At 36.3% G+C, this 25,263-nt stretch overlaps 1 protein-coding gene across 2 annotated transcripts in view; it reads left to right on the top strand.

Moving 5' to 3' along the window:
- The window catches only part of LOC142353348 (peroxisomal multifunctional enzyme type 2-like), a 46,943-nt gene extending 22,409 nt beyond the window's left edge, over positions 1–24,534 (top strand). For both annotated transcript variants that reach the window (XM_075405579.1, XM_075405580.1), the window contains 9 exons: positions 5,912–6,114; positions 10,059–10,161; positions 10,632–10,786; positions 16,433–16,556; positions 17,038–17,144; positions 17,585–17,726; positions 20,356–20,462; positions 20,814–20,903; positions 24,375–24,534. In XM_075405579.1, the coding sequence (XP_075261694.1) occupies positions 5,912–6,114; positions 10,059–10,161; positions 10,632–10,786; positions 16,433–16,556; positions 17,038–17,144; positions 17,585–17,726; positions 20,356–20,462; positions 20,814–20,903; positions 24,375–24,446 (1,103 nt within the window). In that variant the 3' untranslated portion in view covers positions 24,447–24,534. The remainder of the gene's footprint in view (positions 1–5,911; positions 6,115–10,058; positions 10,162–10,631; positions 10,787–16,432; positions 16,557–17,037; positions 17,145–17,584; positions 17,727–20,355; positions 20,463–20,813; positions 20,904–24,374) is intronic.
- The last annotated feature ends 729 nt before the right edge of the window (positions 24,535–25,263 follow it).

Genomic DNA, 25,263 nt, shown 5'->3' with positions numbered 1-25,263 from the left:
ATTAAAGGACTGGTGGTCATAACCACAAGCATCTATTGCTGCTCTTTTACGGAAATACGCCGGTTATGTTTTTGTTGGCGTACATGGGATTACCTTAGCAGTATCTTGTTGATCTTTGATTTCCTTAATGATAAATGTTGAAATGTCTTGATATGGGTTGTGTATTGCACAATTTCTATGAAGAAACGCAAATATTTTACGCGAATAACAAAGTTTTTCAAATCAGCAATCTTACTAAGATATTAAATTGCTCTAATGCAAAGTTTTTAAATATGATAATAGTCGTGATCTTTTTAATGCAATTTGTGCTTGGACAAAGTTCTCGTTCAAAGCTTTTGGCTTGTCCTCAAAAACCTCAAAAACGGGATAAGAAGCTAAAGCCCAGAAGGGATTAAGTTGCTGAGCAATTGTCCTGAGCGTTGCTAATCTCTTAAGTACAATTATCTCAATGTGCTGAGATGACATTAGTGTGAAGGGCAGTTTTTCACGGTTTAGACTCCAACTCCCCTCCTCACTTGTCTGCTCGCTCCAATTTCGCGCTCCCGCACCTCGCTTGACATAACCTTCCCTTGACCCTGTGTCCTTGCCCGGCTACTCCCCTCACTGCGTCCTCAATCCATCCCCCCAAAAAAACGTATGCACCCTTTTTACTACCTCCTCTTAAGCTTAAGCTACTTTGATAATCAAAGCTAGCTACAATTGAGAATCAATTTGCCCGACCAATGCACTAGTCTGCTATGTTTCCAGTTTTATTAAAAGCCGCCGTCAGCCTCTCAACGGCTTTTTTGGGCAATTTTCCTTTTTACGACTCGAAGAGGAGTATTGGTTTTCCTAAGGTTTTTTAACCGGAAGTACTATTCGTTCAGACGGCGTTCAGACACCTCCGTCCTCAAATCCTCCAGGCTCCCCCCAGAAAATCGCCCTTAATTTCCCTTTTTCTCGTCCCGCCCCAAATCACCTTTAATCTCTCCCTCCCCACCTCACCTCTCCCCAACATCTCTTGGTCCCCCCAACTGCTTCCATCAACTCCCCCACCTCTACTACTCTACTACCCCTCCCACCCAGTTACCCCACCCGACATACCTAGCTACCAGACCCCCTGAACTTAAAATTGAGGTATTACTGAAAAAAACTTAATTTAAGCAGTTTTATTTTTTGATATTTCAAATTTAGGGGAGGTTGCTATAATGACCATATTTGCTCGGCTCTTCGATGCTTGGTATTCTAGTGGCTTTTTTGCATTTTAGTTTCTATAAAGATTTTTATAGTCAATTGGAGTGGTGATTTTGATCGCGCCACGAGACGAATTGGATCCGAAGATAGTGCTTTTGCGACGGACTCTTTACTCAATTTGCACAGTAGCGAGAACGTTTTTGAAAGTCTTTCCGTGTTAAGTCGATTTTCTAGTTTGATACATCTTACCAATACATACATCATATTGATTAGCAGCCGCGTCAGCAATTCCAAGCGGCCATTTTTGCGCTCCTATTTTTTTTTACTTCGTCTAACAGATTTTTGTTTCGTCTTACCCTGCTTCCCGCGTTTTTGTATTTTTAGGTCAATTGCGTGACTTACCACACTCAATAAATTGACTTCTGAACTCAATAGTGTGCATCTAAGAAGTGCCAAATATATATGCCCTTATTCTCGATTATTAGAGTCTTTGAGTTTTTGATTTCGAATATTAATTTTGAAAAGCCCTATTAGGGCTTTCTCCTTATAGAGCTAATGTGTCTCATAAAAATGACAGTCCAAATCTAACCCAAAAAGTCTAGTGGTCTATTAAAGGACTAGTGGTCATAGCCACAAGACTCTATCGGGGCTTTTTTACGGAAATAGGCCGGCTATGTTTTTGTTGGCGTACATGGGGTTACCTTAGCAGTATCTAGTTGAGCTTTGATTTTTTATGATTAATGTTGTTATGTCTTGATATGGGTTGTGTATTACACAATTTCTATAGAGAAAAGCAAATATTTTACGTGAATAACAAAGTCTTTTTCAAATTAAAAATCTTACTAAGATATTGAATTGCTCTTAAATATGTTTTTAAATGTGATAATAGTCGTGATCTTTTTAATGCAATTTGTGCTTGGACAAATTTCTCGTTCAAAGCTTTTGACTTGTTCTCAAAAACAGGATAAGAAGCTAACGCCCAGAAGGCATTAAGTCGCGGAACAATTGTCCTGAGCGTTGCTAATCTCTAAGTACAATTATCTCAATGTGCTGAGATGACATTAGTGTGAAGGGCAGTTTTTCGCGGTTTAGACTCCAACTTCCCTCCTCACTTGTATGCTCGCTCCAATTTCGCGCTCCCGCACCTCGCCTGACATCACCATCCCTTAACACTGTGTCCTTGTCCGGCGACTCCCGTCACTGCGTCCTCAATCCACCCCCCCCCCCCCCCCCCCCAAACAAAAAAAAACTCTTTATGCACCCTTTTTACTCCTTCCTCTTGAGCTTAAGCTACTTTAATAATCCAAAGCTAGCTACAATTGAGATTCAATGTGCCCGACGAAAGCACTAGTTCGCTATGTTTCCAATTTTATTAAAAGCCGCCGTCAGCCTCTCAACGGCTATCTTTTAGGCGATCTCCTTTTGGATATTTTCCGTTTGTGCCCCCCCCAAGCTTAGTGGGCGCATATTATTTGCACCCCCCAGACGCACGTGCAATATTTTTACATAGTAATTTACTATGTAATGGCACGTGCTCTGTAACTGTGGGTCGCATAACGTACTGGGGGGCACAAACGGTAAAGATTCCCCCTTTTTTTCTCCCGCCCCTAATCGCCTTCAATATCTCCCTCCCCACCTCACCTCTCCCCCACATCACTTGGTCCCCCCAACTACTTCGATCAACTCTCCCACCTCTACTACCCCTCCCACCCAGTTACTCCCACCCAAAAAACCTAGCTACCAGACCCTGAACTAAAATTTGAGGAATTTTTTAATTAAAAAAAACTTTTAATTTTTTCAGCAGTTTTATTTTTTGATGTTTCAAGTTTAGGGGAGGTTGCTTTAATGGTTATTTTTGCACGGATCTTCGAGCCGTTGGTGTTCTACTGGGTTTTTTTGCAGTTTAGTTTCTTTCTAAAGAGTTTTATAGTGAATTTGAGTTGTGATTTTCATCGCGCCACGAGACGAAGTGGATCCGAAGATAGTGCTTTTGCGACGGATTCTTTTTGCTCAATTTGCACAGTAGCGAGAACGTTTTTGAAAGTCTTTTCGTGTTAAGTCGATTTTCTAATTTGATATATCCTACCAATACATACATGATATTGGTTAACAGCCGTGTCTGCAATTTCAGGCGGCTATTATTGCTCTCCTATTTTATTTACTTCGTCTAACAGATTTTTGTTTCGTCTTACCCTGCGTCGCGCGTTTTTGTTTTTTTTCAGGTCAATTGCGTGACTTACCACACTCAATAGATTGACTTCTGAACTCAATAGTGTGCATTTTAGTAGTGCCAAACATATATGCCTTAATTCTCGATTCTTAGAGTCTTTGAGTTTTTGATTTCGACCCCTGTGTACTTGTCCGGCGACTCCCCTCACTGCGTCCTCAATCCATCCGCCCAAAAACAACTCTTTATGCACCCTTTTTACTCCATCTTCTTAAGCTTAAGCTACTTTAATAATCCAAAGCTAGCCCCAATTGAGAATCAGTTTGCCTGACTCGAAGGTCCTAAGGTTTTCCTAAGGTTTTTTTAACCGGAAATACTATTCGTTCAGACGGCGTTCAGACACCTCCGTCCTCAACTCCCCCAGGCTCCCCGCAAAAAATTGCCCCCAATTTCCCTTTTTCTCCCGCCCGCCCCAAATCACCTTCAATCTCTCACTCCCCACCTCACCTCTCCCTCACATAACTTGGTCCCCCCAACTACTTCCATCAATTCACCCACCTCTGCTACCCCTCCCACCCAGCTACCCCCACCCGGAAAACCTAGCTACCAGACCCCCTGAACTAAAAATTGAGGTTTTACATTATCAAAAAACTTTTTCTTTTTTTAAGCAGTTTTATTTTTTTGTTCGATTCTGCATTAATTTGTAGCTTTCTGAAATTGATGTCTTAAAGTTTTGCTGAGCCCAATAATTCTTTTCAAGTGTAAAATGGGCATATTTCTCAATTTTTAAAGTTATTTTTTGGACTGGGTTCATTAGTATCATCGTTTTGGATCTTTGATGGGACTTATTTCAGAAAAATCCATGTGTATTTCAGCTTTCGTTTGGCAATTTGTACATTGAACGATTCTTTTTTGGACGTCAGGTCTTTTTGTTTTTAGAATTTTTACACAATATAATCCGTTTTTTGCAATTTTTGTCCAATATTTCGTTGCTCATGTTTTTGGTTTCAATTAGTAGAAAAAATTTTTCTTTGAACAGCCAGTGGTTTAATATTGTTGTTGAAAAATTATTTCATGTTTAATCATTGAAATTCAATGAAAATTTGTTCCTTAATTGTAATTTTAAGGTTTTAATGATTTCAAATTTTTCATTTGTTTTGATAGTTATTTTGATTTTTTGAACCTCTGTTATCTGATTTTTTAAAAATTTAGATTGAATATAAACTGTGTAACAGTTTTGAGCCATTTTTGCTATAATTGCTATAATAAATTAAGGTACTTTTTAATGGCTAGTTCTTTGGAGTTTATTCAACACAGGATGTAAAATACAATGCCGCATGTGAAAAAGAATGTTAGGTCAAGCAGCTGAACGAATCGAAGAGCAGAGAGAAAAGATAGATTTTTGTTCATATAGTTTTTGAAATAGGTGTGAAAAAGTTTTCACACAGCAAGAAATATTTTCACAACGCTTTTCAAAAGTTTTTTTTATTTTTAACTCCATTTTTTTTCAGTCAAACGTGGTTTTTATACGTATCAAACGGTTAGTTGTATGTTTTTAAATACTTTTGACCATCTGAAACAAATATTACATTTTAAGATTCAATATTCAGCTACTTTAACCGTTTTTTCTTGTTTTAGCTTTTTCCAGAAATTTGTGTTCTCCATTTTTTTATAGCATTTGCGGAGTTGTGTGAGTGAAATCATTTATTCTAGCAGTTTCTTTCATTATGATTGATGATTTTTTTCAATTGTTTTTAAAAATTCGGAAAATTTTGTGGCTAAATTCGAGCGAACTCTTTTCCAATGTTTGTATCTTTTGTAAGGTTTTTGACTTTCTTCTGATCTTTACTGTCTGGCTATAGTTTTTCTCGGTCAATTCTTCTTTGGGTGCTCCTACTATGAGGTGACACTTCAAGTCTAGACATGGCACCTTTCACTAAAATAAATTTCACAATTTTCAGGTGTTTTGTTCTTGGCATTTCCAATAGTCGTTTGATATTTTTTCCTCCTGCTTTTTGGATGAGTAACAGATATAGCAGAACTTTTTGAAAAAGGTTTAAATAAAAAGTTTAGGCCAAATATTGGTTGGGAAGAGTCTTCAAAGCTAAACAGGTTACTTCACTAACAATTTACTAATTTTTTCAGATTTTTTTCTCTTCATTTTTCCTTTGTTTATTACTTCTCCGTCAAGTACTGGCTGGTGACTGATTTAATAAAGAATGTAATTAACTTTTTCTCATATTAATTGTCCGAAAATGTTTTGCACCTCGGTTTTCTCTTTACGAACCCATTTTATGGATTTGTCTTTCAATTATTACTACTTGGTTGCAAACTGCCCGATCCCCCCAATTAACAAAAATGCACCCTTTTTTACTCCCTCCTCTTAAGCTTAAGCTAGCTTCAATATGCCAAAGCTGGCTACTTCTGAGAAGCTATTCGCTTGCCGGAAGCACTAGTCGGCTATGTTTCAAGTTTTATTTAAACGGTTAGCTTTACAAAAGTGTCTTTTCTTAAGCGGGGAAAGCAGTAAACATTTCAACTGCTTTTTAATTAATAGAAACTCTTGTTTAGTTGGTGATAACTGGGATAGAATATGTGACATTGAAACGGGAGAAGGAATGGTCAGCACCACAGACCAACAGGAGACAGTTCAGAATTTAGTATCTCTCATTCAGGGAAACTCGAACATACCTAATGTTGACCAAGAACCGAAGAGGAAGTTGTCATCAGGGAGCGATTCCGCATACAGTTCTTCAGAATCGATCAACTCAAAGGTGACAGGGGGATTTTTTCACAAGTTAATGCAGTTTTTGAAATGGTAGAAAAAGTATTGGTACTAAATTTTTTGTAAATTTTTGTTTTGTTAGTGATTAAAGTAATTTTATTTGTAAATTTGCATTTAATTTTTGAATGAAAAAATTCAGTTTTGTCAAAAAATTTTGCATTGCCTCTTACATTTTCTTTTATATTATTAAAACCAGATAGAAATTCAGTGTTCTCTTTTTTAATTGCTCTCAAACGAAGTTTGTAGCAATTATATTAGTCCTGTCGGTCTTTTTTTATGCGATTTTTCGCTTGACTGATTTTTCGTCTGACGCATTTGACTTTTCGTCCTCAAAAACGGGATAAACAAGTAGCGCCTAGCGGTCATTAAGTGCTCTTAGAGCCTTTCAACTCAGTGGTCTTCAAGTATGCGATTCACAGAATCTCTTTTGGAGACTTATACTTATGGTGTGAAGGGTGTTGACCCCCACACCCTCCTCCAACACCCCCCCCCCCGCTGTACCCCACCCCCCACTGTTGCCACCCCATCAGCCCCCCGGTGCCCCCCCCCGCTGCGCTCACTCATGCCCCTTTAATTAAGCTATAGATAGCCTCACTAAACCGTGCCTAGCTACTGACGAAGCCAACCGCTTGCCGGTCGTTCGAGAGCAATTCGCTCGACATTTGTCGGTTGTTTCTTTTTTTTCTTTATTTTTTTTTGCGTTTCTTATAATAGTTGATTAGAGCATTGATTCAATATGCTATGAAGTTTTTTTGAAATCTTTGCTTAAAAAATATTCGTTTCCAATAGATTTTTGTTCCGACCCTCTTGAGGGGGGAGGAACTATATACTCAACTGGGTTTTTTTTTTTTTGTTCAGTGAATTTTCGCCGCTCGATATATTCATCGTAGAGAGTTGAGACTGGTATCATTAGAAAGCTCGTTCAGCGTAGAATATGGAATTAAAAAGATTTTTTTAATTTTCGTTTTCTACAGGGAGTTATCGAGGCTTAAACTTCTGAGAAAAGAAGAGTGAATTCACGTTGTTTTTATTCACATTTTCCGGAATTTTTGCCTAAATTTTCGTCAATTTTGCTAAAATTTGTTATAATTTTTAAGAATAGTGTCGTTGATTTCATTTTTGAAGACGAACAAGCATTTTTGATTGTTTTGATTTAATTTTTTGGTCAAAAAATCTGGATAAACATTTCAAAATTTAGCCTTTTTCATCAACAACAGCACGAAATAAGCTACTTTAGTCCACTTTGATTAAATTTGCCTACAGTACACCCCCAAACAACACTCATACAATCTTTGTAGACTCAGAGGGGGGCTATTTCTACTTCAGAGTCCGCAGAGAGTGCCTTGTAGTTAAAACTTTGCCGTTTTTTGCTAACTTTACTCGTTGATTATCAAAAATGCAAAATTTATTTTGAGTTTCAACTCAGAAATTATCTATATCTACAACATTTGAAAAATCAATTGTTCTTAACGGACAATAAGTATTAACAGGGGTAGTTTTGGGCCATTCTTGGACTGTTACAATCCAAAAAAAAATCGGGTTGTAATCAGTCGGTCTTTTTTTTTTAAAAAAAGACTTTTTTTTAATAATAAAGAACAGAACATATCAAATCAAAGCTCAGGAGTGATAGGTCCAACCAATTCGCTTGCGAAACAGCTCCAGGCTAATTCATTTAGTTTTTTAATTGAAAGTTTATGGTGGTTTTTTTTAAAAATAATTGACTTTTCAATAAATAATGGCTTAATTAACTTTTCCTCTATTTTTTTCTTAATTTGTTCAACTTCCAGCTTAGTGTCAGCAAAAAAAGACTGCTTCTTCTTTCTACTGAGTTAACATTTATTCTCGGTTGCAGTTTTAAGCCTGAAATTATTGTTTTCTGGCTTTGATACTACAAGATTTTAGATTTTTGTTTGTTTTGATATTTGCCAGTTTTTCATGTTTTCTAATTTTGTCACATTATCACATTATTGACAGTTCTCATGTCACCTTATTAGCATTCAAATTAAAACACAATTGAACATATTAAAATCTTGAAAGATATAAATCATCGTTTTAATGGCCTCGACGCCTCTTTCTTGAAGAAATCAATTGAATTTTTTAATTTTGTCTTAACTGTCATTTATACTTTGTCGTTTCGGTCGTATGAAATTTCCTGTTTAGTGATAGCTTTCATTGGCTTTTCATGGAAGAATAGAAAAACCGATATTCTGATATTAGCAGATAGCTGATGGCTTTTATGACTTTCAAACCCATCGTTTTCCAAAATTAAAAAATAATTTTTTAACTTCGCAATTTTGTTCTTTTTATGTTTCTTTTTGTTACCTAATCTCGTTAGTTGATTACAGGTCAAATATGACATTATGGGTGTCAAGGGAATAAAAGGGATTAGTGTCCAAAAATCTTTTTTTAAAGATTTTGTTATGACCCTACTGGCTTCGACACCGCTTTTTCACAAAAAAAAATTAAATTAATTTGATTTTTGTCATATTTGACGTTCTTTTTGTAGATGCAAGAAATATTCTGGATAATTACAGGTCTCGAGGGTTTCTTTTTCATGAAAAAACGACGATATTTAAATAGTTCTTTTTGTAATTAATGCCTTTCATGACATTGAATGTAATTTTGTTTCGAAAAAAAAATTAAAAGTATTACATACTTTAGCACTCCGCTTTTTTGTCTACTTGTTACCTAGTCTTACTAATGAATGGCCACGTACTACATTATAACTGTTTGAAGAAGGCGCAATCAAATATATTTTGAGTGCCAAAATTTGGCTTGACGGTTTTGACAGCGTTTTCTGGCAAGTTTCAATTTAAATTTTGTTTGTTCTTTGTTGTTCTTTTTAGCCGCTCTAAAAAATGAATAAGGTCAGGTCCTAATGCCCTTCTATAGAAGCAGTGGTAATCGCAAATTTGTGGTAATATTAATTTATTCCTAATGGTATTTATTACTTTGAAGTTAATTGTTTCAAAAAAAAAGTTAATTTTTTTTACTTTTCTGTTTTTGTTCTTTTTTGTATAATTATTACCCAACCTTTCTATGGACTGGTCGTATATGTTTTGTGGTGATTTTTAAGTTATTTTTGTTTAGTTTCAGGTTTATCTGACGGTATGTTGACTTTGTTATTAAATTTAGTTTTTAAGAGGGACATAAATTTTTTGATATAATTAATGTTTGTTGTTGTTGTTGTTTGATTTTGCTGTTCGTTTTGACTCGCTCTCTTAATATTGACATTACAGCAATCTAATGCATCAATTTTTACTCCACTGAGTTATTTGTTTTGGAGGTTATCTTATCGTTCATACGGAATTTTTTGAAAAAGACTTGGGCTTTTTTGGGATTCGCAAAAAATAATTTTTGGGTTTTTCTATCTGTTCCTCATTTGGTCGCCCATCCACAAAATTGTGGATGGGCGGGGTCGGAACCTTATGTGCCATTGCACATTACCGAGCCGCCTTGTTCTCCTTTCTTCTCATAATGAAAAGCGTGAATTGAACTTTATCTGCAGAGTTATAGTCATAACAATTGCACAGTCATAATGATATTTTTTTCTTATCAATTTGATTAAAATGAAAAGCGGTTAGAACACCACTCGAGGTCCGCCATCTGTGAACCACTAATTTTGGTTCTAGTTAAAATACAGTCAGCATGACGAGATTCAGAAAACTAAAGAAATTAGTAGATAAAGATAAAGGTAGAGACAGAGCTTCTAAGGAGAACGAGAGCAAATTTTCAGTGATTAGATTTGGAGTGCTGTTCAAACATTGTAGATTTAATTTGCTTTGTTAATTTGATTTGAAAAACGGAGGATTAACCAAGATCTAAAAATATACAGTATTATACTTTTTAATAATAAGAATATAGATTTTGATGAAAAATATTTTTCAGATAATGTAATTGTGAATTGGACTGTTGTAATGTGTGTTGTTGCAGCCGACAGAAGGCCTTCCGCCATTCAACGACCCCACTCGACACCCGCCTGAAGCCACACAGTACCTTATAACACACAGAGATGTAGTGCTCTACAACATTGCAGGTAAAATAAGTGGTCATCCTTGATCTTAATGAATCAAATTGATTGATCAAGATAGCAACAATAATATCAAAATCTATATGCATAACAATTTGCGAATTAATTCTTCCTTCAGTTGAGAGCAGTTGCTTTGTTTACAATGTTTGAGCAGGAATCGACATTTATTTTACTCAATGTCTACGGTATTAACTCACTGTTCTAGCTCTCACACTTGCCTCTCACTTTCAAATAATGTAAAGGCAAATTAGGAAAATGAAAAAGTTTCAATATAAGCAAATTATTTCGATTTCAGTTAATATTGTCTATTGATATACGTTGAAAAACAACAAACACTCAACTTAGAGAGTAAATTAAGGAATAGTACTTGATGTAAGCATACAATATTTTTGTACCTTTAATATGAATATTTGCGTCCATAACTAAGCTAGCGTTTTGTGGGAATTTTGAGAAAAGAAAGAACATCATTGTTTCAGTTGGAGCTAAAGAGACGGAGCTGGACTTTGTGTACGAGAACAGTGACAACTTTGCAGCCATTCCGAGCATGGCTGTATTACCTGCTCAGAGAGTGATTATGACCCCTGAGCTGCTCATGTCACATCCACAGTTGCAGGACATTGACCTGACAAAGGTGAAGTTCTCGCTAGAGTCAGTTGAAGACGAACACTAAAATTTCTATTGCATTTCTTTCACATGAAATTTTATAAAATCCGGGCTTTTCTCGCGATTTTTAGACCAATCGGCTTCTGATCTGATTGAATTCAATATGTAAGCAGCAAATGACAATTGAAAGCAGTTTACCACTGAAATTCGTACATTTTTAAAAGTTCAAATCATTACATCAATCTTCAATCAGCTCATTTTAAACACTTGTCTTCTCTTAAAAAAATAAAAGCGACAGTAATATCAAGAAGAGAAGTTAGGTAAACAACTAGTAGTACAATATATATCCAGAAATGACAACGCTTTAGTTATCGGCTAATGAAATAATACCTTTGTCAACAAAGCTTTTGAAAGCTGATTTGGACATGTCTGCTCATTTCTTTGTGCTATTGCGAACTGTTTTTAATTGCTCGCCAACAATGTGTAAACGCGTTTTTTTCATCAAAGTTTGCTTGACAGTTTTATTCTAGATTCTTTCGATTTCACTTCTTGAGTGACTTTTTCACGCTTGACTTTTTGATTTTTGAGCGATTTGAATTGCGCGAATTCAGAAATTAAGTCTGTTTCGAAAATAAAACCCATCGTGAGCAATGTCCGTACATAGCGCTTGTAGCGTTTTGGGTATTGTTCGAGACTATTATACAAGAATGCGGGTTCGATGCTCTCCCTAGTCAGGAGTTTTTGCATTGTAAAAGTTCCCTAGCCTAGGCCCCCTTCTAAATTATTTGCCTTGACAGTAGTTCAAGACCAATTCGTCCGAGGAAATTATGTATCGCTAAAGCTGGTCTGTGCATCCTTCGGTTTTTGTGAGATTTTTCGAATTGTATTTAGGCGAGGACCTTGCCAGGTGAAGCTTCGCATTTATTCAGAGAACTTGGAGGTACTGACAGCAAGGTTGTCATCATAGTTGAAGCAATATATCTACTCTTTGCCCCTGTACAGCAGATCAATCCTAGACTTTTTCCATTGTTTGCGGGATTTTTTGGCCGGCCACCATTTGAATAGTAAGAGGTTTTCCATTGATTTGAATGGAACTTAAATCGATGTATGAGTCTTCCGCCTATTCAAAAATTGAGATCAGTTGGAACCGATTTGTGGGGGTTCCGAATGTTCTCAGCTTGATTTTTTTTCTTCGTTTAATAAATCGACCACTTATAGACCACAGATCTCTAGGTCGTCGGGCACCATTTATTGCAGTCACATTTTTCTTCACCGAACATTTCATTAGAATCGTTTTTACCAATTTTGAAATCAGCTATTCGGGTCCTTTCTTTTTGGCTTTTCTAACACTTTTAAGCTCGTTAAGATCAAATAAAACCAAAGTTTCGTCTGATTTTCTGCTGCTCCATTCTCGTTTGACCCAGTAAAAGCAGCCACTTTAAATGGAAGAATGATCTTAGCTGAGCTGAGTCGGCCAGCTTGCTTGATCCTCTTTAGCTGCAACTCGGTTAGTTAAGATTTAAATTTAATCGTCTCCTTGGTTAGCTACAGATAGCGTTCGTTCCTCTCGCACAAAATTTTTTGAGACAGAATTGTGTTTAAAAATCAACAAACTAATCAAGTTTCGCCGTGGCTATTTTCCTGCGTCTGTTCTGTCGAAGGTAATTCGTGACCAACATCATTAAGATCAAGCTTGACTGGAAAGTTTTTGCAAGTTTCTGAGTTTTGGAGATGTGATGTGCCAACTTCCATCCTGCACCATATAGGTTAGTGTCGTTAGTTGTTCATTTGCTTCTTCTGGTTCTAAGACATCGTCTAGACAGCTGCGGTATCTAGTGGTAAATAAAATAAGCCCTATAAAATATTCTTCTGGCTCTTTTGACTCGGCAGCTTAAGCACGTCTCAGTTCAACAATGATGATGATGATGGTGGATGCATTTTGGTTGTTAAAACTCCAATTGAATGACAGAATGGTATGAATGACAGAATAGTAAACTAATTCGGTCTTTTAGCGCCTTGAAAACAAACTTCCTTTTGGCAACTGATGAGCATTTTGGGATTCCAGACAGTTTCTGATGTGAGGTTTGCGCAGAGTTTGGAGAGAGATAAGAGCCATCGATCGATCAATTTCAAATGTGAGCGCTAATAATTTGAAAAAGATGCTTTGTCAATAGTCAACCAGTTTAAATTTTTGAATCAATGTTTCGCTTAAACGTTCTGTGGAAACCCAATACAAATTTGGCAGCCGAATTTTGTTTTTTTTTTGAAGTGTTCTTATAAGTTGTTTTACTCAGCTGAAGGTGTATAACATCATAATGTTACATTACAAGGTGTATAACTTTTCAATGCTTTCATTGGTAAGCGTATATATGAACTATTATTTAACATAAAAGAAGAAAAGCTCGAAGTTTCCTCTGTTTCGAGCGTCGTTATCGAATTTCTCTGCGAGAGTAAGAGAGTAATCACCTTTTCCTGAAGAAACTAAAAAATATATAAGCTAAGGCCGTTGCTATTTCTTTCTTGTGTAGCTTATGAGTTTTTTTTGAACAATTCGTAAAAAAGTAAAAAAAAACTCAGCTTATTTGACTTTTACGACAACTGCTGAGATAAAAATTTGTCTTGTTTCACTTTCAAAAGTTCGTTATAATTGTATGAATTTGATTGTAATGTGACATCGCTCTGTGTTGATCAAATTTTTCTGCAGGCTTTCAACTTAACACTTTATGTGTTCCGCTTTAATGATTTCATCGTCAAAATATTGTTGTTGATTTTACTGCACATATCTTTTGAAGGGCACCAGCTTAGCTCAACAGAAATGTCACTTGAGTAGAAACAATAATGTATTTTTAAAATTTAATTACTTCTCAGAACTGATTTTCAAAATGAATTTAATAAAGTTGCTCCGAATCACTTCAACTGGTGGGGTCCACTTCTATTAAAAGCAATTTTAAAATCTCTTAATAACCTTGGAATACATTGCTATTCTTCAGACATAAAACTGGATAACGCTCCCAAGAAATCGTTGGATGAGCATGGTGGTGGTCTGTATCCAGCTATAATGAGAGTCTTTTGGCAATAAAGATTATATTCAACGCCTTGGCCCTCCAATCACGGTAGCCCATGTTCAAGAAATTTTCCTTTGAATTTACTCTTAGATGATAGAGCAACGCTAACTCCGCGACAAAATTCTATTGAATTAAAACAGTGTTGGTTGAAATCTGATATCCTCGTTGCGGTAATAGAGAACAACGAAGAATCACGAGCTAAGAAATGGGGCTTTATGAAATCTACTTTATTCCAAATTGACCGCGCATTCCATAATCCTACGCTTAGGCGGTGGTTTTGTTGTTAATTTAGCTGCAGCTGGCTGCCTACGTTAGGATTTTATGCCATCCGCGATTTTTGCAATTCCTGATTTAGAAAATGTTGCCCCAAAATAATATTAGCAGGTCAAGTGTCAGTGCTTTTGACAAGTTTTGTCGTGTCAGCAGGGAAACAACATGAAAAGATGCCTGGTCTTGCTAAGCCGTTCTGTGTATACCAACGGTTTCAAGTTTTGCTCATTACAATTATGAAGTTGTGATGTATCAATGTGTTGCAGTACCATACTGATAAACTAATGTTTTCGAGAAAAGTGTCTTGTTTGAGATTGAACTCCCTGAAAATTAGCATTTGTTCTGCTTCCATTGAAATGTCGCAATTTGATAAACAGTTCCTTTCCGTTTTTTTGCTTTATGGCTTCAAACCGACAAATGACTGTCTGTGTGACTTTGAAAACTAAAATATGGTCATGGAGGTTTTGGTATCACAACTTTATTTTTGTACATTGTTGTTCGATTAATTGGATTGACGAACGTTTTGGGTTTTTCTACAGCACTGAAGGCAGTTAAATTATCATTTTCTTGCGTATTCACGATACTCTTTTTTTCACTAACATCTTCTTGTCTTCAATTTCTCTGAGAACAGTCCCGGTATGACCATTGCACAGAACCACTTTGATGTCTGTATTCTGCAAAAGGTCATATTCCTTGAACAAACCAGCAGTAGCACGCCACATGCATAAGGTTGAGCACAGCTCAAATGTGCATTTGCATTCAATACAAAACGCCAGGGGGTGACCAGCTTCATCCCCAAGCATATTTAAGTAATTTAAAACTATTTCTCAAGTTTATCCTAATAAATTGGCTAATGGTTTTGATATCGCTCGGAGTTCCACTCCGTCGCTGTCTTAGGTGTTCTGAAGTTCTTCATTGTTATCTTCACATTTTTTCCCTTACATTAGTTTCAGATATTGGAATCCCTTTTCTGGCTCTTAATTATAACTCCTGACACATTTGCACTCTATCTCTTTGGCTGTTTATCTAGTTTGCCGTCTCGGTCCCCCTTTCAACCCCACGCTTCAACCACCATTCACCTTACCCAGTGACCATGCCCTGTATTTCGTTCCACTCGTAAGCGATCGACCTTGAACAACCCCCCCCCCCTCCTTGAGCTCACCACACTAGCCTCTTTTAACAGTAGCTGGCTATTGACGGTGCCAGTCGCTCGACAGTCGTTTGAGAGAACACGCCAAAGATTGAGAGCTCAATCGCCTGCCTCCAAGGAGCTGTCTTTATGAGGATGAGTGCTCAGTTAACCATAGCTTCAGGTTGGCCATAGCCTAACTGTTGACTGCATTGATGGTGCTACGTCAAAGCGAATAAAAGTAGCCATAGTTTCCAAAACAGCATTGCCGCCCATGAAAAAGATGGTCTGAAATGTGGGGAATAAAAATAAGAAGGCTAGCTGAGAACCGACCATTGTGGCCTCATGCTTATCCGCTGCGATTATGCACAAATGTCTGCGATTATGCAGATGAGAGCATTGATGTTGTCATAAGGTGTTTATTCGAGTCCATATGATTCTGAATCAGGCAATTTTTTTTATTTTTTTGCGATTTTCTCTTATAGCCCATGTGTCGGTACGTGTTTCTGTTACTATTCCCGGTTTTTTGAATACATTTTTTAATGGTTTCCTTGGGAGATTCTTGACAACACTTGGCCCAGGATTTCGGTTCTTGAATGTCGCTTGACATCCTTTTGATGTTCCTTCTGTTATGCAACTTGTCGCACCACTAACCTGACGACGTTTGCTTTGTTAGCTCGGTCGTTTGAGTTCCCATCGCTCAACCTACCCCACAACATGGAGAGTTTGGATTTAGCTCTAATTACATGGAAATCACCCTAGTCAATTAAGCTTCGCTTGCTCTGGCCACTAAAGCAATTCTTATAAACCCACTCCACAAGTCGATGAAGCTAAAAACTAACTCCCAGTGATGTTTGAGATCATTCCGTTCGTTAGTCCGTATGTTGTGTTGGGTTACATAAATATAACCAATGCTTAAATACCCAATTTGTTCCCTTTGATCTTTTAGTAAAATAATCAGATTATATGTTAGCAGTCGGTATTACAAGCATGTTTTCAAAGCTCATAATTTAATCGTATGTTCGATTGTGATAGTTTGACGTCAAGTCCCAAAATGGCCGAATGCACTAGCTAAATATTATGCTAAATAATAGTTGTGGTAATTTCAACATTAGGGTGAAATATTGGGTATATTTTGGGTATTTTTTATCACATTTCGCATACTGGCATTGAATATTTTGTTCTGGCACCGTTGTGTTGTTGTGTGTAGGTTCTGCACGGGGAACAATATGTGGAGCTGTACAAACCATTCCCCGTCACTGGATGTTTGGAGTCTAAAGTAGAAATTGCTGACGTCGTCGATAAGGGCAGCGGGGCACTGGCTATCATTAATGGTTTGCATCTAGTTTTGTCATCCTTCCACAAACTTAAATCCACGTCAAAATTAACTTAAATATGCCCTCAGTGGAATTGCACTTACTTTTAATTGTGGAGCCTAAAGGAAAAAGTTTGTGAGCAGATTTTATGTAGTTCGTATCTATCCATGTATTTAAGATAGCAGCATGGATTTAAGTAGCAGCCATTTTTTAAATTGCTCTCGAGCGAAATTCGAGCCAATATTTGTGGTCAAGTGTACCTCTACGATTTGGAGAAGAACTTGACAATATACAGCTGTATTTTAAGATGAAGCCTGTTTGCTCATGACTTAAACTTCTATCCTTTCGATCATTTGCTTTACATTTACAGCCCTCAACTTTTATTCAACGAACTCCAGCCTGATTAAGCATCCCCTTGGTTATTTAAAAACACACTAACATGCTCATGAAAACAGTTCAAATGAGTCAAAATTGTACTGATTTTTTAGTACTATTTTAGTGGACACTTTTGACGAGAGAGGCGAGAAAGTGTGTTTCAACCAGTTTTCTATCTTCATTGTGGGTCACGGTGGGTTTGGCGGACCAAAGACCTCAGATGCTGCAAAGGTTAGTATTGACTTCAATCGCGAAATTAACGAACAAAATGCCATTGGAACTGGCGATGACTTTCGACAGTACGTGCCACACGATGCAGCTGGCTTTTGTTTGGATTGAAAAGTAGTTGCGCCTGGGTTTGATGGTTATTGTGTAATTTGTTGCTTGCCCAACTGCGCTGAAACAAAGCTACCGGCAATTTTTTCGGGTAATAGTGGACTTTTCAATTCAATTGCTGTGCTTTATGTACCCGTTTTCCGAACCAATTTTGTCTATTTTATCTGCTTAATTGCTCTAATTGTGGACGTTTTTCTCAATTAACTTGATTTTAATGTGTAGATCAACTTAGAGAGGCCAATAAAAACCTCAAAATCTTTTTTTGATCGGCTGTTCCCCGTTCGAGGTTGCCAATATCCGGAAAAAAGTGAAATGATATCCCAATTTCATTTCAGCCTCTTGGTCTGCGACCATCCGCAACAGCTGCTCCAGATAAAGTAGTGAGAGAGAGGACAAGACAAGACCAGGCCGCACTCTACAGACTCTGTGGTGACTGGAACCCACTCCATGTAGACCCGAACTTTGCTCTAGTTGCAGGTCAGTTTTGTTTTATGTTAAAAATTGTCACCGTTAGCTACTGAAACGGCTATTGTTTATAGGCCCGCCTGTTTTTTTTTATAATTCAGAGATTTTGAGTTGTATTGAGGCGCTCTCTTTTTACCACTCGAAGTAGAGTAACGGTGCTTTATTTTTTATTAATAGCCGCCCTTATCCTCTCTGCCGGCTATTATAGTGCTCCTATTTTTTTTACAATACAAAGAATTTGAATTGTATTAGAATTTGAATTGTATTGGAGTAGTGATTTTGGTCACACCGAAACAGAAAATGGAGTGACGAAGCGAGTGGTTTGCGTCGTGAAATTTTTTTGCTCTAATTTTAAAGTAGAGTGAGAAAACGGTGTTTGAACAAAATTTCGCTTTCTTGCTAGTGGTTTTTTTGTTCACATGCGGCAATTTCACTTTGATTTTTACTGTTTTTTCGATTTTTTGGATAGGATTTTTTTCTAAATGGTTTTTCCAGTCCATTCATAGTCCGTTCTAGGTATAGTTTTTTGTTTAGTCAAGGAAAATTCTTTGAATTGTACGTCAGGACTTGTCCTGCTATGTTTTTTACTTCGTCGAACAAAAAAATGTTTCGCTTTACCTCATTTTGCCGCTTTTTCAACTTTTTGCGTGAAATCTTTTTGACTTCTCTAGGCTAGTTTCTCTCTTCTCTCATTCTGCTAAAATTTATTTTGAACATCAGTTGCTCAGCAAAGCAATTCAAAATGAACAGAGTCAGTATAAAAAATTGAAGTCCGAAATAGAAACGGGATAAACCCATAAAGCCCAATTTTAGATGCCCGCTATTTGAACGTCGTTCCTATAAGTCTTAGTTACCGTCTCTAATGCTTATTGGTATTGATAGTAGCCCCTGTGGCCTCTCTCTCTAAGAAACAGAAGTATGTTCAACTACGAAATGCCATCAAAATAAATTGGACTTAAAAAATGTTTTTGTACAAAATCTTTTTTTCAATATCTTCTTTTCTTTCAATCCCAATCATGCTTATTGGAATCAACGGTGGCTGTTTTCCGGCAATCTGCCGGGTATGTTTTTATTGGTGACTTTTTTATTGTTTTCTTTTTCAATTTTTGTTTCGCCATATGAGGAGTCTCTGGGCTGCGGTTAGTCTTTCCTGTAGAATCGGCGAGCTCTTGATTTTTTTAGTATTGAGTTGTTTTTGTGTAAAAAATTTGGTTAATATATTCAATTTTGGTCTGTTTTTGTTCATTTTGAAGCTTTTTTTCTCACGTGCTTGGCTTAGTAAATTTGTAGAAAATTATTCCACTCAGAATAATTAATTGGTTTGTTGCTGGGAGGCGACATTTCATTGTTAAAGTACGAGTTCTACCGAATTGAAGAGTACTCTATTTTTTTTGTCAGTTGAGTCGGTTTCAGAGTCTCACGGCTGGCTATTATGTTTTGAAGGTCTGTTCACACATTTTTGAAGTCAAATTGAAGTGTTTGATTTTAAATTGAAGTGGTTTTTAATCAAGGTAAAGTAATGAATGCAGCGAACATGAGAGCTGTGTTATGATGTAAAAAATTGTTCACGTGCGTCAACTTAGCTTCTTTTACTGTTTCTTTTCGAGTTTTTCAATCGGATTTTTTTTCAATAGTTTTTGAAGTCAATTCCTAGTTTTCTCAAGGTCTTTTTTTGCTTTAGTCTTCTTGGGAGTTCTAAATTAAGGAATTTAATGGGAATTCCTTGATTTGTGGTTCACGACTTGTCTTACGTTTTAAAATTCGTTTTTATCTTTCGATCGCGGTTTTGTTTTTGGTTTTCATGTCCGACTTGTGATTTATCTTACTGATACAAATGAATAGAGTTAATAGTTCAGTTACGCATATTTACGAAGTAAAGTGAATATGAGCGAGATCTAAGTAGCAAAAAAAAACAAGAAATGGGATAAACCTGCAAACCCCGGTCATTAAGTAGTAATGCGTTAGGTTATCAGAGTTCATTGGAGCGAATTCTTGTTGGAGCGAATTGATATTAGCGTTCATCCTAATGGCCTTCAGTTCAAAGGGTTGAATCTGCTTATTTGTGTAATCTAGCTAAAACTGCACGCCAGGTTAACACTTCTTGACGTTTTGAAAAAATCAGTTTTGTTTTTTTTCTTTTTTTACTGTGTCAGTCCTAATGGACGTCACGGGGTTCCAGGGCAGCTGTTTTCCGGTCATCTTCTGGCTATGGTAGAATAATTTTGTTTTCATCGATATAATTAGAAGATATTTATCTGCCCAGTGTGATCCGTGATGAGATTGTTCTAGACCAAAATGACCACAACTCTGATCAGACTGTTCCAGACTAATGTGAACTCTCATTAGACTTTCGATAGTTTGAAGCCATCTCCTATCATACCCTCTCAGACCAAAATTACCTCTAATTAGATTATGTTCTTAGTGACTATTTAACGTATGAAATGTTGATTTTTGCTCAAAATTTTAATGTTCTGTTCGGACCGTCGTACTGTTCTGAAAAACAGTTCTGAAAAATCTGTTCTGAAAACCGCAGTACTGCAGGTAGTTTAGGTTAGTTTTGGTTACTGCAGTTTAAGTTACTGCATCGAGACAACTAATCGTGTTTTGCACTTCAAACTTCGGCAGGTCTGTTCTATTTCAGGATTCTCAAAGCCGATCTTGCATGGCATGTGTAGTTTTGGAATTGCGACTCGTCATATTGTGAAAGAGTTCTGCAACAATGACCCCACTCTTGTCAAAACTTTAAAGGTAAACTTCTGTGTACTGAATTGTTGTCTTTTCTTGGATAAAATCAACTTAAGCACATATTTTAAATGAAAGAGCTGTACACTGTTTTTATCGCAGCTTGAGTAGAATTTTGATACTTTTTTGAGCTAAGTTTGACTGATCGTTTTGTTTTGGATTATTTGATATCGGTATTTGTAAATCAGCTACGTTGATAATTTTTATCGTATCAGAAGCTTCCGGATTACTAATTGCTGCTACTGCTAAGAGACTTAACGTGCGTAAGTAAGTTACAAGTTATTGTGAAAATTAATAAAAGCAGCTTACATTGAGCTATAAAACTGGTTCTTTTGACAGTGAGTGAAATGATTTCAGGCGCGGTTTACGAAGCCCATCTATCCCGGAGAGACTATTGAGACTAGAATGTGGAAAGAGGGAAGTGACACGATACATTTAGAATGCCATGTTAGTATGAAATTTTGTACTAATATGTACTTTTTAATAGCTGCCGTCAGCCTCTCAACGGCTATTATTTAGGCGCTCTCCTTTATACAATTGAAACAATTTTTACAATTCAAAGAATTTGAATTGTATTGGGGCGCTGTCTTTTTTTGAGATCTGTTCACACATTTTCATGATTTTTGAAGTCAAATTGGAGTAGTGATTTTGGTCACGCCAAAACAGGAAGTGGAGCGAAAAAGCGAGTGGTTTTGCGGCGTGAAATTGTTTCGCTCTAAATTTAAAGCAGAGTGAGAAAACGGTGTTTGAACAAAAATTCGCTTTCTCGCTAGTGGTTTTTTGTTCACATGCTGCAATTTCACTTTGATTTTTACTGTTTTTTTTCGATTTTTTGGATAGGATTTTTTTCTAAGTGGTTTTCTCAATCTATTCAGAGTTCATTCTATGTCTAGTGTTTTGTTTAGTCAAGGAAAATTCTTTGAATTGTACGTCAGGACTTGTCCTGCTATGTTTTTTACTTCGTCGAACAAAAAAATGTTTCGCTTTACCTCATTTTGCCGCTTTTTCAACTTTTTGCGTGAAATCTTTTTGACTTCTCTAGGCTAGTTTCTCTCTTCTCTCATTCTGCTAAAATTTATTTTGAACCTCAGTTGCTCAGCAAAGCAATTCAAAATGAACAGAGTCAGTATGAAAAATTGAAGTCAGAAATAGAAACGGGGTAAACCCATAAAGCCCAATTTTAGATGCCCGCTATTTGAACGTCGTTCCTATAAGTCTTAGTTACCGTCTCTAATGCTTATTGGTATTGATAGTAGCCCCTGTGGCCTCTCTCTCTAACAAACAGAGGTATGTTCAACTACGAAATGCCATCAAAATAAATTGGACTTAAAAAATGTTTTTGTACAAAATCTTTTTTTTTCAATATCTTCTATTCTTTCAATCCCAATCATGCTTATTGGAGTCAACGGCGGCTATTTTCCCGAAATCTGCCGGGTATGTTTCTAATTTTTAAGTAGAGTAAGAAAACGAAGTATGGACAAAAATCGCTTTCTCACTAGCGGTTTTTTGTTCACATGCGGCATTTTCACTTTGATTTGTACTGTTTTTTTTTCAATTTTTTTATAGGATTTTCCCAATCCAGCTATAGTCCATTCTAGGTCTATTTTTTGTTTAGTCAATGAAAATCTTTTGAATTGGAGGTCAGGACATGCCTATGTTTTTTTAAATTTTCGCTTTACCTTTTGATCACGTTTTCCTTTTTACACAAGTCAGTTTTCACGCTTGACTTCTGACTTGCTTCACTCACTGTTTCAACGGAATTGATTTTAAATCCTTTCACGTATTGGATTACGTAATTTAGGGAATGCGGTCAAGGTCAAAAGAGCAAAATCAAAAGAAACGGGATAAACCGATAAACCCCGGTCATGAAGTCATAGTACATTATGTTATCAAAGTTCATTAAAGCGATTGCTAGCTAGCATTAGTATTATGCTTAAGGGCCTTCAGTTTAGAAGCTGAGATATGTGTTATTTTAGAATCTAGCTGAAAATGAAGAATCTTCACACGAAATAAGAGCACTTTTCGGTCAATTTCTATCTCTAAATTTTCTTTTTCTGTTTCAATCCCAGTGTGCGTCAAGTGGGTCAACGGGGGCTTTTTTCCAACAATTTACCGGCTATGTTTAATTTGTGCATGTTTGCGCTGAATCGTAGATAGAGTACATTTTAGTAGTAGATCAGAACTTGCATATAGCTATGTTATAAACAAAAAAATGAATATCGATATTTAACTTGATTGAAATGAATATCTATGATTTTATGATAATCGATGACATTGTTGTCGTTTAATGTTAATCGTCTGTTATGTTTTTACACCATAATAATCTTTTGTGTCATCACTAACGTAGTTTATAACCAATCAGAAACGTATCTCTTTTAAGTGATCAAGTGAATTTTTCGCGTTTTCAAGTTGGCGTGAATTGTCCAAGCATTGATTTTATCATTTTGTAGTTAAAATAATACATTTAATTCACAAATTTTTGGCGGTTTCTTAAGATATTCTTTCGATGATTTTCGATATGATTTCATTTCGTTGCAAAACTACATTTTGCCCAAAGTGTACAAGTGACGTCCTGCAGAAAGTTTCGATTACCATAAAACTTAATGAGAATGATTGCTATCGTTTACATAGAACAATCGATAAACAAATAAACAAATAGCAGCAAGCCCCATCTTAGTTTTGAACAGTAACTTGAGAGAATCGAAATTGTTATACTAGTAATCAGTTGAATATTCAAGTAATGAATTTTAATCATATTCTCTGTTAATTTACCGATTCTAATTGAACTTCCTTTTTGCTAATCTTTCTCAAGTGAAACTTTATTATTGTTGTATACTTACTCAAAGTTGTCGACTCCGCTTCTCGAAGAAAAAGTCCTTGACGCAGTTTTGTTGCCACCAATGCTGCTTGAAGAAACACCTAAACCTTCGAATAAAAATTAGTGCATGCACACAAGAACCACACAAGCAAACATATTTGATTAAAAATTGTTAGTTTTTATAGCTGCGAAGCTGTAAGCTGAGCGAAGCTATATTGCGGTGCTCTTGGTTTTTTTTTGTTTCGTCGTCTGACGCTCTTTTTTCGTTTTACATTTGTTCACACAGCAAAGCTGAAAAAGTCAAATTTTTTGAATGACTTCTTCCTCTTCTTAACGGCATTTGCGCGCGTGACGTCATTTCTCACTCGCTTTAGCAAAAGTTTTTAGGTTATTTGCGTGATTAGATTTTGATCATACGTGACTTACCTCACTCAATAAAATGACTTTTGCACTTTAAAACTTAAGTTTAATTTGAATTTGTTTAAGGTCAAAGGAACTCATATGTACAGTATAGGTCCCTAATAAGAGGCTTCTGCGGAATGAATTTTAACAAGCTTTATTAATTTATCGCTGAATGTTTTTCAACTAGTTTTTTTGAGCGGCGTCGATTTTTTTTCAATTTAGATCTTTATCTGTTTCTATCTCTATTATATGGCACGCAGGTCTATTCTTTCGCAGCTATTCCGGCAATCTGCCGGCTATGTTTTCCATATCAGAACATACATTTCTTTGTTACTACACACCTGGTATATGATTGTGGACTTTGAGGCTTTTATGGACAAAGTGACCAAATCATCAATTAGCCTAAAATTTATTGCTCGGGTTTTCTTTATCAATTACTTAAGAACTGATTTGGAATTTAAACTTTGAGCCATCATATTGACGACAGTTAGAAATTTGTTTACTGAATTCGCAATTAGTAATAATGCTCTTGACTTTCCGCAAATTAGGCTTTGTCTGATTTTGACACGTTGCTAAACGCGATCGTGGACTACAGTGACAATTTCCAGTAACATTACTATAGCAAATGTACCCTTTGCAACGTCCATTAGTTGCAAACATCCAACTGTCTGTTGTTTTAATCTGGAGATTTTTTTCAGGCTGTCGAAAGTGGAAATGTTGTCATCAGTGGTGCGTACGCCGAGCTATGTTCTAATCAATCAAAACTTTAGTTTCGAATTAAGGTGCTCTATTTACATTCTTTTGTATTCAGATTTTATAAATAGATTTTATTGCTTACAATTCATGTTTTTGCACATACGTGTTTTTTCAGTTGACTGCGTTTTGAGGCTTGACCGACTGTTTTGTCAGGATTTTATCCAGTACTGTAATCAGAATTCTCCCATTCTTCTCCCACGATTCTTCTTATTCAAATTTCGAAATTTTACAAATTTTAGCGTTTTCGAGTTTTTTTGTTTTTAATAGCAGCGTAGCGATGGCTATAACTATTACTGAAAGCATTGAAGTCATTGGTTTAAACAAATTCTGAATATATTGGCGCTGTGTTTTTTGTAGGAGCAATGAAAAGGTATGGAAAATTTTTAAGGAAATGAAATTATGATGTCAACACTTTTTAAGAAAATGGTGGCCTTTTTTCTGTTCCTGAATTCGATTCAATGAAATCAATGTAAATGAAAGAAAGTATCTTGGGGTTCTTATTAATTGCTCTCGTAGAGAAGCAATTATTGTAAATGTGTGTGTCTTTTTTATGCAAAATTTTCGCTTGACCGTTTTGACTTTTCGAGTGACTTTTACTCCCTTGACTTTTTGCGTCACCTAAAATTCCCTCTCAATCACAATTTCAAGCAGCTGAACTCAATTGGCGGCAATTTAATTCTCAAAGTCAGATGAAATGTGCGCCGAATCTGGTGCCATTTTCTACTTTAAATCTTAATAGTGGTATCGTCATAGTGTTAACCTCTAATGAATAATGGTTCTTTGAAGCCCACCATTGAACCTCTTAGTCCCAGCCCCCCCCCCCGACGGAAG

The sequence above is a fragment of the Convolutriloba macropyga genome, chromosome 14, assembly GCF_964194025.1.
Source record: "Convolutriloba macropyga chromosome 14, txConMacr16.3, whole genome shotgun sequence".
Classification (NCBI taxonomy): Eukaryota; Metazoa; Xenacoelomorpha; order Acoela; family Convolutidae; genus Convolutriloba; species Convolutriloba macropyga.
The sequence above is the reverse complement of the archived record's forward strand: the minus strand, read 5'-3'. Positions and strand labels throughout refer to the sequence as shown.